The 13,476-nt window shown below is 46.2% G+C and overlaps 6 protein-coding genes across 6 annotated transcripts; 1 reads left to right on the top strand and 5 right to left on the bottom strand.

Moving 5' to 3' along the window:
* Window positions 1-1,546: 1,546 nt before the first annotated feature.
* C8R40DRAFT_1000943 (uncharacterized protein) lies at window positions 1,547-1,750 on the bottom strand (the record flags this gene model as incomplete). The annotated part of the gene is made up of 1 exon (XM_046222751.1): window positions 1,547-1,750. A coding segment is annotated over one exon (204 nt), but the record flags the coding sequence as incomplete, so codon positions are not given.
* A 445-nt stretch (window positions 1,751-2,195) lies between these two features.
* C8R40DRAFT_1165003 (uncharacterized protein) lies at window positions 2,196-2,473 on the bottom strand (the record flags this gene model as incomplete). The annotated part of the gene is made up of 2 exons (XM_046230615.1): window positions 2,196-2,333; window positions 2,393-2,473. 2 exons carry the CDS (start codon window positions 2,471-2,473, stop codon window positions 2,196-2,198), a joined length of 219 nt encoding a protein of 72 aa, XP_046092687.1.
* A 3,044-nt stretch (window positions 2,474-5,517) lies between these two features.
* Window positions 5,518-6,599, bottom strand: C8R40DRAFT_1031764 (uncharacterized protein; the record flags this gene model as incomplete). The annotated part of the gene is made up of 3 exons (XM_046223196.1): window positions 5,518-6,136; window positions 6,194-6,284; window positions 6,338-6,599. Coding segments are annotated over 3 exons (972 nt in total), but the record flags the coding sequence as incomplete, so codon positions are not given.
* A 1,110-nt stretch (window positions 6,600-7,709) lies between these two features.
* C8R40DRAFT_1165000 (uncharacterized protein) lies at window positions 7,710-8,443 on the top strand (the record flags this gene model as incomplete). Its single annotated transcript, XM_046230614.1, has 4 exons — window positions 7,710-7,775; window positions 7,823-7,893; window positions 7,945-7,982; window positions 8,040-8,443. 4 exons carry the CDS (start codon window positions 7,710-7,712, stop codon window positions 8,441-8,443), a joined length of 579 nt encoding a protein of 192 aa, XP_046092685.1.
* A 541-nt stretch (window positions 8,444-8,984) lies between these two features.
* Window positions 8,985-10,304, bottom strand: C8R40DRAFT_1164999 (uncharacterized protein; the record flags this gene model as incomplete). The annotated part of the gene is made up of 1 exon (XM_046230613.1): window positions 8,985-10,304. One exon carries the CDS (start codon window positions 10,302-10,304, stop codon window positions 8,985-8,987), a length of 1,320 nt encoding a protein of 439 aa, XP_046092684.1.
* Window positions 10,305-10,430: 126 nt separating this feature from the next.
* C8R40DRAFT_1065233 (uncharacterized protein) lies at window positions 10,431-13,408 on the bottom strand (the record flags this gene model as incomplete). Its single annotated transcript, XM_046225642.1, is given in 9 exon segments — window positions 10,431-10,861; window positions 10,918-10,945; window positions 11,124-12,359; window positions 12,442-12,546; window positions 12,718-12,785; window positions 12,805-12,862; window positions 12,941-12,949; window positions 13,248-13,253; window positions 13,391-13,408. The coding sequence occupies 9 exon segments, from the start codon at window positions 13,406-13,408 to the stop codon at window positions 10,431-10,433; spliced, it is 1,959 nt and encodes a 652-aa protein (XP_046092683.1).
* Between the last annotated feature and the right edge of the window lie 68 nt (window positions 13,409-13,476).

Below are 13,476 nucleotides of genomic sequence, written 5' to 3'. Positions count from 1 at the left end.
CCTCGCAGGGGATGCCTCCGCTGACAGATTTGTATGTTCGATTACGGGTCTCGCAGCAGTCAAATCACTGGCTGTGGCCGTAGCTGGATCAAGCCCAGCACCGATGACAAGTTTCTCCGCGAATCGGGAACTGCGCGAATGAAAAAAGATCGTCCGTGCTGACCAGGGGCCATTCCCATTTCTGTGATAGAGCTTGTCAATTGTTTGCATCCGGTCGTGGATGAAATCATCTTCTGCACAGTTATGAAAGCAGCATTGGTGATAGAAAACTTGTGGGTAGACCATGAGTGCCCGACAGCTTGCACATCCAAAGATTGTGACGGCTAAGTCAAGATCTGAATGGGATGCATGACGACGAGCCTTCCGGACAATCTGAACAAGTTCCTGAATACTCGATGATCTCCAATCACGCAAAATTCGAGGCAGTTGTTCAAGCAGAGTCGATCTGAGGAAAGCAGCCGTCAATCCCCCCTCCATGTTAGTGTCCCAAACCATGACCTGCAAGGTTCGATCAGTGAGAATATCACCGACACCCGGATAAGGATTTCGAAGGTCGTGCTGAGCCAGAATATCAAGATACTCTCTTTTGAGACGGTGGAACTGTTTTTGGCAAATTTCAAGCCGCACTTGTTCTAAGCGTGCAATGCTGTGTTCTGAAAGCCAATTCACCAGTTCAGACTGAATACTGATCCAGCCTGAGAACGTGTATTAGAGATCAGCAGGATGGATAATCAAGAGAGAATAAGAAGTGCTTTACCGTGTTCAGTCAATTTCTTTGGCATTTTAACAGATTGAAGGTTAAGGAACTCGTGGGGCTGCTTCAATGCAGAGAGGCCAAAGATGATGAACTCAGCCTCGCTTCGCCATCCAATTGTACCAAGTCGAGTGAGAATCCTGATAAAGGTACATGTGTAATGCGCGCGAGAACCAAGTAGCAGAACACGTACGCTTGCAGTCTCTGGTCTCGAAGGTCACACAATTCTATGGAACGTTGGTTCAACTTTGCCTGATGCCATGCTTCAGATTGACGAGCATGCTGAGAAGACATGAGTGGCACCGAAATACACCAATGAACGAATTACTTTCACCTGTTCAATCTCTTTACATTCGGTCCGTTTACGAGTTACCCATGCGAGACGTTCTTCTTCAGACTGGAAAGCAATGAACTGGGCTTTGAATTTCAGGACTACCAGACCATTGTAAACTATATCTTCGCGATTCTTCCCTGGTAAAAGAGTCGTCTGATAGCCCATCTGACAAATCTAAATTTAACAGACCTGTAATACCCTTCACCTTCTCTTTGGGTAAGATGTCAAACGAAGTAAATGGGTAAAGTATGGCGTAGAGATTGCTCCACTGATAGAGGGGAAAACTGGCAAAAATCGTCGATGTTTGATACGTCAACGAAATCACACCACATACCTCTTTTCACAATTGCGACAACATCGCAAGCGAAACCTCCACAGGATATTATCACATCTCCATGGTTGATTACAAACCTAAATGAGTTCAGCTGGTTGACCAAACATACGTCGGTGCTTGTGAAACATACATGACAGTAAAGATCAAAAATCAAATGAGCGAATTGGGGCTCATTGAGATCCGAGGGGCGGGGAGGCAATCCACCCTCAAAATTCTCTCGAGCTGTGCGCCAGATGTTCTCCGATGACTTGCTCATCAAGATCTTCTGAAAGTCTTTCGATGTGCGGGCTAGGGTGAGAAGAGCACGAGGATCGAGGTGGCAGAAGATCTATCGATTCAAACATCAAGTCAATAAGTGTAGGAAAAAGTTTGGTTTATTCATTCGTACCTCGTAGACGATTTCAAGTGGGATAGAGGTCACCAAAGGTTGTAAGAGGGCAAATCTTCCCTGAATTCTCTTGAACCGGGAGGGTACCTTGACCCGCTTATATTTCTTCGGACTTTTTCTTGCTTCGCCGCTGATTTTAGGTCGCTTCTCTGGACGAGGGGTATCGTCTTCAGAGTCCGATTGCTCGACAGTTCTTGCACGCTTGCCAGAAGTGCTACGAAGATTGTAGGATTTATTCATACTGGAGCAGTGAGTGGCAGGAGAGTTCGTAAGAGAGATGGATGTAGAAAGTATAAGTTGGAATTTGGAGAGGCATTTGTGACGCCCAGGGGATACAAAGAATCAAAAGACCTTTGTGTATGGATATACACGTGGCGGCATAAACCTAGTCATATCTATTATCTGGAGGGAAGCGCTTGATACGTGGTATTTCTTCCTCCTCAAGTAATCGGAAAGGAGGAATGGCGTAACCAGTATCGACTGTTTTCTTCGACCTGACTGAAGGATTTTGCTGACTAACGATCTATGAAATAACAGTGATAAATATATGATCGTATTGCGATCGACCCAGAAGAAACTTACACCCCCGAGACTCATCTTGGTGAGCGGTACGCAAGGATTAGCTTCTTGGTAACGGTACGATGTGAGACGATGGCTGTTCATAACCGTCTGAGATCCAGCACCCTTATTTGTATGATCGAAGGTAGCGCCCGACGTATGTGTCTTTATGGAGATTTGGTAATTCTCACTCTTTCTGAGGGACCATTAGTAAATTTCTTGGAGGGGGAAAGAAAACAATCGCACCCCGAACCATCTTGTTGACAGCTGAATAATTACCGCTCGTCTCAGTGCGAGCAGAGCTCATCCATGAATAGCATAGGAAGTCTTGAGGTAGTCCTGTCAGGACGTAAATACGGGAGTTTGCTGGAGCTGGAGCTTGGCTCCGCGCGAGTGGGTCAGACGCGGGAGTCAAGTCTCTGAATGTACGGTATCGATACAATGGACGCCAGAGAAGTAATGGATGTGCACTGTGGGCAGAGAGATGCGAAATGAAATTGTGGGCTATTGGCCGTAACGATGAGAGTCTGCGAGAGAGCAATTCTTAAGATCAAGGCTGTGGCCGGCACCGCAAACTCAGCGCCTCTTCTTATATTATAAGATAAGCGAGACTTATCGCAGAATTAGGGCTTGATGTGACGTAACAAGCTTTAGCTTACTGCGAGGGTCTATCTGGGTCTATTCCCGATTTTTACAATTGGCCAATTTTACCTGAATAACTCCGCTACGCCTCAACACCGCTCATCCTTACCCCACCAGTCAGTTGTACTACCCGAACTCCTATAGAAAAGACGTCTCCGGATCCGTCCTCTAATCCGCTCCTACCGCAATGCAATCTCTGGTTATTGCAGCACTCACACACATCCACCTCTAGCAACATACCAGCCCTTGACCCGCGCTAAGCCATCTGGCTTCAGCAGACGGTCTTCTGACTTCGAGGAAATTGTCGGATGATTCGTTTAGATGGGGGGGTTATCGTTTACCATACGACAGTCAGGACCTGACTCGACAGCTGCACTGTATAGCTTGCACACTGTAGGACCCCGGTCATTGCTCATCCTAAACGCGTAAAGCAGCTGCGGGATCGGCCTTCAAGTCTTGTCGGCTAAGTCCTCTCGTTGTCCGACTTGGTCTCGTCGTCTCACGCATTGCAATGAGTGCGCTCCCGCGTCACTTATGGATAGTCCGGTACGAATACATAGTGGCTCCTGTCATAAAGTACGCAGCCCCTATCATTTTCCTTTTCTCACCGTCTCGACGCCTTTACTTGTACGATACATCATCCCATCACTGTCAAACCCCCATCGATTACTGATCCATCGATTACTGATCCATCGATTACTGATCCACCTGACCCATCTTCTCCTTCTATTGGCTTCCGCCACCTTCCTTGTTCCTAAACTGTACAGTATTACATCGTTGTTTCTCGCAGACCGGATTATGTATATATAGCCAACCCTCCACAGCCTGGTCCCTTATCTTGACCTCTCTGTCATTATCTGGGACCAGGTATGTGCTTACTTATTATTACCTATGACTACGATACTCAATATATCTCTGTCATTATCTGGGACCAGCCTGCCGCCGTTCTGCTTAGTCGCTCCGCCTTGTTGCCTTGTTCAGTTGCTCCGCCTCGCCATTCTGCTTAGTTGCTCCGCTTTCCCGCTCCGTTAGTCACTCCGCCTCCGCCGCTTCGTGACAGCTCCATCGCTGAATTCCGCGGCCACCACGCAGCCCAGAAGCTTGTTTGCTGTAACGCCTTTACAATGTCAATTTTCCTTTTATCTCTACATCTACCTTTCCAAACCCGAGCTCTACAGCTCTCAAGCAGGAGTCAGCTCTCCACTTTCTCGTAATGCTGGCTCCCGTACCAAATACTGGCAAACACCATCAAGAGTTGGGTGAGTAGAATGTGATTGATTATATCAGTCCACTGACCCCGTCTCCCTCCTTCCTCTTCAGCTACTTAACAACTGAGCCCAGCAGTAGGAAAGCAAGCCAACACCAGAATCCCTCTTCCATTCTGCTTATCCGGCATAAGCGCTGATGCGCTTCGGGTGGTATCACAGGGTATCACCTCACGCAGAGTATGCAAAGCGGAAGGTTATGGCTTATCTTAGAACATTGTCAAGAGGATATATTGGACGTGCTTGAATATGAAGGGTATGGCGATCTCGATGAGGGGTATGACGAGCAGAGAGAGGTTAAGGGACGGGATGGTAACGGTAGGATCGAGAGTAAAAAGAAGTCGGTGAGCGACCTAGGGCAAAATTTCAACCAGTCGAGAACGCTAAGATTAAATTCCGAGGTGATCCAGATTACCACTCGACCGTTCCTTTTTCGGAAGGTGATGCGGCCATAGAACCTCTCAGCGAGCCTGTTTGTTCGAACGATTGACGTTGGCCATCTGTTCGGTTTCGATCAGAGGCTTGTGGACTACGATGGAAAGTCATCTATGGAGCCAATTGAGAAAATCATATCTGTACCCTCCTCGAGTCTTCGCTAGGTTCCTCACCAGTCATGGTGGTTACCAGGTCTGTCCCCGTGGTTTGAGTCGGACTGCAAGACACAAGAGTACGTGAATTGCATCTCACTTGCATCTTATTTTGACTTAATTCTCGTTACTTTTCGGATATTCTTCTTTGACTCAATGCTCCTACGCTCCCTCGGCCCCTTCATTGGGAACCCCACCTACTCCGCAAATCGTGCTCGAAACTTCACATGTCCTCGCTCGATGCTCGGCGGGAAGCTCCGCTTCCCCATCCGTCGTATGCGCGTGCCCTGCTACCAGAGAAGTTGAAGCAGGCATTAGAGTTGGCGCAAATAGCGCGCAGCAATATAGGGTCTACCAGGTCCACATATATTTAGCACAAGCAGGTTGCCCATTCATTTTTAGACGTACTGTCCACACTCCACCATACTCCACCATAATTTCTGTGCTCCATTTGGGCGTGGCGTATATAGGAGAGGAGTATCCTGTAGAGGTTCTGTTATTCATGATTCGTCAATGAACAGTTATTAAATTTGTGAAATACAAATCTGAATCATATACAGTGTATCAATCATCTATTTATCTACATGTAAAGGAAGGCAACGGTGAAAAAGTAGATGTGATAGGGGTGAGGTTCGAAAGACCTTAGTCACCACAGTTAACCTTCCACAACCGCAATCCTTTGCATTGCCGTCTGATCCCTCTCCTGGGCCAAAACCTTAGAGTCTCTCAGTCGTTCAAGACCGTGTTGAATACTACTGATCTGCACTTCCAAAGGGATCTGTGAGCCCACGAGGTGCGGCATCATCATCTTCTCTCTCATATCCTCCATATCGTCGCTTAGAGCCCTCAAAATCTGCAGGGCAGATACTACATGGGCTAGCGCTCGCTTGCGATATCCACCAATTCCGCGAAGGAGTTCCAGATGTGCATCGTGACCTTTTAGTTCCCGCCGATTCCCGCCAAGCCGTGTCCAGATTTCGCCTAAGAGCTCGGTCTTGGCAGATGAAATGGATGAATCTTCTCGGCAAACTATTTCGTGGATCAAGGAGAGATGCTCCTCGAGTTTCTCGATATTGGAGAGTTCGACTTCCGCGAGCAAGATGAGGCATTGGATGATGGTTGAAAGTGTGTTCATTGATTCGCCAAAAGCAGTTAGAAATAGATTCTCCAGAGAGGACGCAGGATGGAAAGGCACTAATGCCTGTGAAATGAAAGAAGACGATGGTGGAATAGAAGAAAGTTTTGCCATGGCGTACTCGTTGACGGCTAGTACTCTGAATAAAAAACATGAAGGATGAGCAAGTGGATTTACAGGTTGGAAGATAACTCACAGGTCAATGGCACCACCAACTCTTGAGCCCAAGGTTTGTAGCCCGCGTCCAGTTCGACGAGCGTCATGGGCAAAAGTGGTTAACGCTTCACCTACAGACGATTGATCAATGTGAATGGATAACAATTAAAGTTGAGGCACCTACCTAGTACGTCCTTACTGGCCAGCTTACTAAATTTTACAAGAACGACAAGGTCAGACATTGCCATTTCCGCTTTTTTGATGTCCAAGGATAATCCTGAACCCCCCACCGAGCTATCCAGAAGCTGTTCAAAAGTCGAAGTTTGAGCGTTCATTAGACGAGGAAAATCTGCCCAAAGAGGATGAGGAGAATAGTTCTGGGGATCGAAGGTGTACAACTCTGTGCATAAATTGATGCTGGCGATTCCGGGCACCACACAGATCGGTCATAAGATAGGTTTGAGGGTAGAGAGAAAAGGTACGGCGGTGAGCCACACGAAGGTAAAGATGTACAATACTTTTCGGCAAGCGGAAGTGAGTCCAGGTCCAGTCGCCACCCCGCAAAGGGAACGAAAGATGGTTCCAGTCATGACGAAGGTAGGGGCGATCAAGAGGAAGGCCGTTTTAGAGAAAATGAAGGCTAGTCCGATAGCCATCCCGCATAGGGCACGAACGACGTCGCCAACCATGGCCAAGGCAGGTATGTTGTTAGGAAGAAAGTCGAAGAACGTGACGAAAGTCAGAGAAGGCATTTAGTGGATCTGGGGAGAAAATTCGAAACGACGACTCTACATTTTATTGTGGATGAAAAGGCGTACGCAGGACTATAGAGGTTTGAATAAAATCTTGGTGTATGCATTGTAGTGTTAGACAAAGGCTAAAGGCTATAGCTACTTCGATTTGGTCGCAGTTTTGGTTGCATCCAAAGGTCGATTATCCGTAATATAATATAATCGGTGAATGAGGTGAGCATCGATCATTTGCAATTGCAATGTGGATACCGCCTACGATCCGGTTTTGGACAAAGCAGTGTCGGACAAAGCAGTATCGGACAAAGCAGTAAGATGTTTGGTGGTTTTCCATCCTTTATGTAAATGGCCAGATCATCGGTAAATCCCGTGACTGCTTTATAATTACATATGCACAAGTCTGCGGCCGCGGTGTCCAGCGATCCTTTTCGTCAAACCAATTCAACATGGAAGATCACAAAGGGGGGGGCCGTGCCACTCCATTTCGTTTCCTTAATCGTTGCTTTATGCTCTCAGATACATAACGGATCTGTGTCGCATTCGTCTGTCAACTCATCCTTCTGTTCTTTTTAATTACTGCAAGCAATCAAGACTCCTCGCAAACCTCAGCACGAATGCAACTTCAATTTTGGTAATCTTCTCGATCTTCGAAGGCGCCACGTCCATTGATTGTTTCCCTTGCTTACTAGGGCCAAAAACCTCACTTCCGGGTCCACGACTGAAATCTTATTCTCGCGCCCATTGTACATCACCAACATATCCATATCCTCTGATCGAGGCCTTATTTTCGCGCCCACGTCTTTAATGATGTCAACGATCTTGGGCGAGCAGACATCCCCGTTTTACACTATAGCTACTCTCATAGCTGGAAGTGTACGTCGCTTGTTAGATCCAGTGGCATTCATCCTTACACCTTACAGTCCAGTACTTTTTGCATCAAAGTCCGACTCGATCAAGGCGTGAAGTATATCTTTAAGGTAGATGGTCCCAAGTGAGTCCGAGAAACTTACGCTCCAATTTTAATGCTCACAAGTGAATCTAGCATGATTTCTCTTCTAGGTTATCATCCCCAAGATATCGGTACGTTACGACTTCTATGACAATGAATTTACAAACTTAACTTTTCTAATATTTCAGAGGCCGGGGCTCAATTGACCCCACATGCTAATACACCCATCGCCGATGTCCCAGTGTCGCCTCATGGATCTGTGTCCAACCCCAGTCGAATGGAAAATTTGGCGCACTCCGGCAGCCGTGTACCTAGTTCTGCATCCACTACTATGCCTGGACCTGATGTTCCAGCGTCGCCTCCTAGATCTGTGCCAAATCCCAATCGAATGGAGCATCTGGCCTCACAGTCCGGCTATATGTGGACATTGTATAATAGGGGTCCTGCCGCGAAGAGGGTGAAGGGAGAGGATGGTTACGCCAGAAGTCAATCACTGAACTACATCGATGATGGTGACGAGTTCGAAAAACCCGCAGGGTCTAGTAATAACAAGAGGAAGGCTGCTCAAAAAGTAGACCCATCTCGCTCCTAGACATTCCATGGTCCGTAAGCAAGAGTCTTCCTCCCGCCAACTAGCTACTCCTAGGCATGTTAACTCGAATAATTGTGAAAAGGTTTCAAATGTATTCAATTTGATTTATTACTTATGGAGTGAATTTCTTGAGAATGCTGGAGAAACACAGAGAACGTGTAGGATCTTGATATACGCACAGCGTTTTCTTGTAGCCTCTCAATCTTGTATAGGGCCGGTTGTATTGAAGAGCGTAGGGCGATCCAGGCGGCACCAGGGCGCGTCAAATCGAAATTGAAATCGGGCGCGAACGTGAGGGCAGCTAGGGGCAACTGCGAAATTCATGTACCATCACGTCCTTGAAAGATTGTACGCTAACTCCAATGTAAGCACACGTTTTGAACGGGCCTTTTCCTGCCTACGGAGTTATGTCTGCCGCTGTGTGAAACTGTTTTTTCAGCCAGCCTATTCTTAATGTACATAGATACTAGAACATTACAGCTGTTTCCACAAAGTATGTACACGGAGCCGCGTATCATGTGTTGTTTTGACTACTTCAACTTCATTTAGCTACCAAACGAATTTTGAGAACGCTGCTTGAAGTGGCCAAACTAATTAAGTCGTTAACATCATCCATCAAGCACTCTTCTGGAGGGATGCGCAGGTACAAAGTTTGGAGCTTAGGAAAGATCGCAGATGCCGGGGTCATGTCACGGAAAGGAATACATCCCATATGAAGAACCGAAATATCCAAGTATTCCAGAGACGGTAAAACTTCGAAAAGTGGCATCATCTCAGAGGCATGGAAGTCCACCTCGCAGTCGAGTGTCAAAGAGACAAGGCTACAACCAGATCCCTGAACAAAGTTTCGCAGAAATTGGATGAATAGTCTTCCTGAGGTGACAATATCTTCGAACCTATTTTCGAGCTCGTCATCTGAATTATCCAAGGCATGACAACCAGAAAACTCTATTTCGGAAAGTTGTGGAGCTTCGAAGACCAGGAAATTAACTACGCCAGGGAATATTCCGTTGATTTGGATTTTCAAGGTGTGGAGATGAGGGAGAATGATTGGTATATCGATGTTGGCCTTTCCTGGATCTGAATTCATCAAAATGCCCAATTCAACGAGGTTCAAAGCCCTGTCAAGCAAGGAGTATACGACCTGAAGTTCACAATCAATGACAGATAACCCTTTCAACTCCGTCAAAACCTCCGATCGCGACCGATCACTGGGAGGCAAATTGTGAGAAATCTCTGAGACGCACAACCTGGATAGCGTAGGAGTGTTGTCGAGTAGAGAATGTAAACTGGACAGTTCGATGGACTGACAACGGAGATGTGTCAATCGAGTCCAGGGAACACAATGTTCCCGTACCAAATGGTCATAGAACCAGCGAAGATCCAACGATTGCAAGACTGGTGCATTCTCGAACCTGGATAGTGGGTAAGCATAAGCTTCGGGATCATCCACAGTAGCGTGTAAGGATAGGCGCTCCAGAAGAGGAAGTCTACCCCTTATAGAGGACAAACATATATAAGATGAAGGTGGAATATAGAGTGTTACATCCTCCCAACGTTCAGAATGCTCTGCCAAAAGAGACAAGACTCTGTTATCAGGTCTTGCTGCTTGATACTCAATGACAAGGGGACATCGTTGAGATCGTTCAAGCAATAGACTGATAAAGCAAAGGCCGTAAGCAGGAGCAGCAATATGTCTCCAGAGCATTGGTGTTCCGATTGTAAAGTTGCGCCAGCGTCGACAGACCGAGGCTAGTACAAGGACTTGCCAAGACCAGTGTGAAGTAGGTGAATATCGAATGAGTTGCAACACGTATATGAATACATCGCCAGGCAAAGATATCCCAGGATCTCTCTTCATGGGTGTTGGAAGCCGTCAAAAGCACCAAATAGCGAAAGTGAAGAGCGGTGAATGATAAGGTAAGATTGATTGGAAATTTATCTTATTTATTTAACGCTCATCGAGCGCCTTTATTTATCAGTACCGCTACAAATCCAAATAATCTCTCCACCATGAAGAGAAGCTGCGGAAAAGGTCTTCTATGCCAACAACGTCACCATTTTCGAGGTACACCTCGCGATTGTCGTATACGAAGAGGGTATTCTTTGATCCAAAAGCTGGAACAAGACCACAAAAGACCATGGCCAAACCCTTTGATAAGATTACGCGCCCCTCGTCATCTACTTCTCCATAGACATCATCCTGTAGCTTGACTTCACAGTTGCCAAATCCGTGTTGGGATAAATCTATTATGAGCGCCAGGTTCCCCGTATTAAATTCGTCGGCAGACAACTCCGTAGTAAATGGTGGCATTTCATTCTCGAATTTCTGCACTGCCGCACATAACAAACTTTGAATATAAGAAATCTCGGTAGATGCGATGACAAACTCGAGAGTTTCCGCATAGAGTGGATGCTCTAAGATGGTGCAGATTGTATTTTAAAAACCATGATGAAGAGTTTAAGCGACTCACTATTCATAACATTAGCAATTTGTCTGCACTGCAATTTATGTTCATAATGTCGGCTCTGACATTCGACACCACAGTAAGCGTAGGAATGGCAGCGTGAACAAATACGAGGAGGGACAATATCTAAAGAGACAGGTCTGAACTTGTTGGGACACTAGACGTTTCAGTCAGCGGTATACATAGTTGAAATATCGGGCAAGACAACTTACCTCGTCAAATGAGCAATGCAAAAGCCTTGCACAATCCCACGACGCTCTTCTCAAAGCAAGAGCATCTTTCACATAGAACTCGAGCTGCAACATTTGCCATTCATTTCGAAGAGCGATATCAGGGGGACTTGCCCTGATCCGCACCAGGGTTAAACGCAGACTCTTCTGAAAGATTCGTTTTTCGCACAGATCCAGATTCAATTTTATGCGATGAGAGACAGAGAAATATGGTTTGTAACGGCGTATACACAGAAGAAGTTCACAGATTGTGGCCAATGTGGCGCGGGTTGCATTCTCACAACCAATGTCATCATCACGAACACCTTCGAGAAAGTCGCATATTTTCATCACCATGAATATGAGGTTGTGATTCAGGACTGCAGCAACCCATCGAGCTCCACCAGCTAACCAAATTTGATAGCAACGCAATGCAGCATTGATGCATTTAATACGAATCTGGTTAGGAGAGTAGAGAGCTGATCCCAGGATAGAGACTTCAGGATTCATTAAGTATTTCGTAAGGTGGTCTAGACAAGTCATAGCAGTATTGGCTTTCTTGAGATAGAGGTGAAAACTGTTTCCAGGAACCTCGTCCACAAGCAGTAAAAGCAGATAAGTCTGCAGCCCATTGACCAAGGATGAATTGCGGATGAATTGTAGGCATTTGTCGTTCGCTAGGTGTATCCAATGGTCGAGGGAATTACCCGTGATCGTTGTGCAACACGCTTCAAGCTGTTTTGCGAGGGATTCCAGTCTATGGCTATTGACCAGTTTCTGCAAGCTCGTTCCATCCAGCATCTGCATGACCTCATCAACGTAATCCTGATGCAGAGGATGGATAACGGCAACAGCCCAAGCTAGGGGTAGCAGTTCCGCAAAATTGGGGGAATCGAAAATCTTGCAGGCCAGGCTGGACTGCGTTACTCTGACCGAGGAAGAGGAAGAAAATATTTGAGTCAACACCGAGAGTACCGCCTTGACACAGAAAAAGGCTCTGTCGATAACTTCCGCTGAAGGATGCCCTTGGTGCTCGAAAACACGATTGGCTTCAAGCAAGCGCCTCATCCAAGGCCATAAGCGCTTCCAATTAGCAGCCACTGCGCAGTCAAATTCTTTGAGATCAGAGGGCAATCTCTGTGAGCGTAGCTGGTCCAATTCCCGAATGAATTCCCAAAATTCGAGAGGGATGCCTCTGTGAAGGTCCAAAGAGGGAGGAGAGTAGGCGTTGATTATGTGCTGCAAAGACAAAGAAAACGTATACATTCTAAATATTCACTAACATTCGGTATTATTAGCTAGCGATTGGAGAATAGTGGACCGTACCCCTGGCTCGAGCAGTGTCAAAGTAAAGTGGTAAAGTAAGAGTGGCGTATGCACTTGTGGTAGTAGGAAGCAGGTTTGAAGATAGATCACATGGTCTTACCTAGATGACATGGTCAAGTAAGTAAAATTCAGATGATAATACTCTAGCAACATACGATGATGCGGAAGCGGTATTTTCAATCCATCGTCTTTGGTTCAATTTTCTTGAGCTCGCAAGTGGGAAAGCCGATATGATGTTCAGGCGACGTTCCAATCGCTAGACAAGGCGAACCCATTTGTACAACGAGGTTGTAGCGCGTGCAGTGCGGAACGGTGGGCGGACCATCAACCGTGACCGTTCTGTTCGAATGGCACGTACTTGAAACTATCTTGTCGCGGACGCTTTTTGCAGCACGATTTCGGGTCCTGGCAAATAGCTGTTATAAATATGGAACGGGACACAGTGGAAGCCAAGATTTTCAGCTCTCTGTATTCTAAATTCACTGTACACGCACAAATGAGTCCTGAATAACGAGTACATCAAGTTAAGGTGATATCGAATGAAAGAACCTGAGCGCTTTTGGTCGAAGTTGCTGTTAATTTGAGCACTGGCAATGTCAGCGAAATGCCTGTATGTTTGTGATTGTTTGTCCGTCCTGTATGGTTCTTTCGGCTAATGCTCACGTAGTAAATGAGGTTTTACCATCCGAAAAGTTACTTAAAGGCCAAAGTTCTGCAGGGAAAGCTGTTCAGAAAGTAAAGTTACAGGGATTCTCGGAAGCAGATTTTTGATATCTTATGTTTGTTTTTTACTGAACTTACAATCACCTGGAAATGGATTTGTTCCACTTGTGAACACAAAAATCAAGCCCCATACATCCCTGTAGAATTCTGCTCTGAAGAAGATACAAATTGTTTGAGAAGGATCTGGGTCATGGGCGGAGCACAAATTACAGATTACTTACAGATATTGAGGAGCACATCAAATAGTTACGTAACACACCAAACGCATCTCTTCACGCTCGACCGCTCTGCCTTATATGTGTTGTGT

The sequence above is a fragment of the Lentinula edodes genome (genome assembly GCF_021015755.1).
Source record: "Lentinula edodes strain Le(Bin) 0899 ss11 chromosome Unknown C8R40scaffold_1, whole genome shotgun sequence".
Taxonomy (NCBI): domain Eukaryota; kingdom Fungi; phylum Basidiomycota; class Agaricomycetes; order Agaricales; family Omphalotaceae; genus Lentinula; species Lentinula edodes.
Note: the sequence above shows the minus strand (reverse complement) of the source record. Positions and strands in the feature narration are given on the sequence as shown.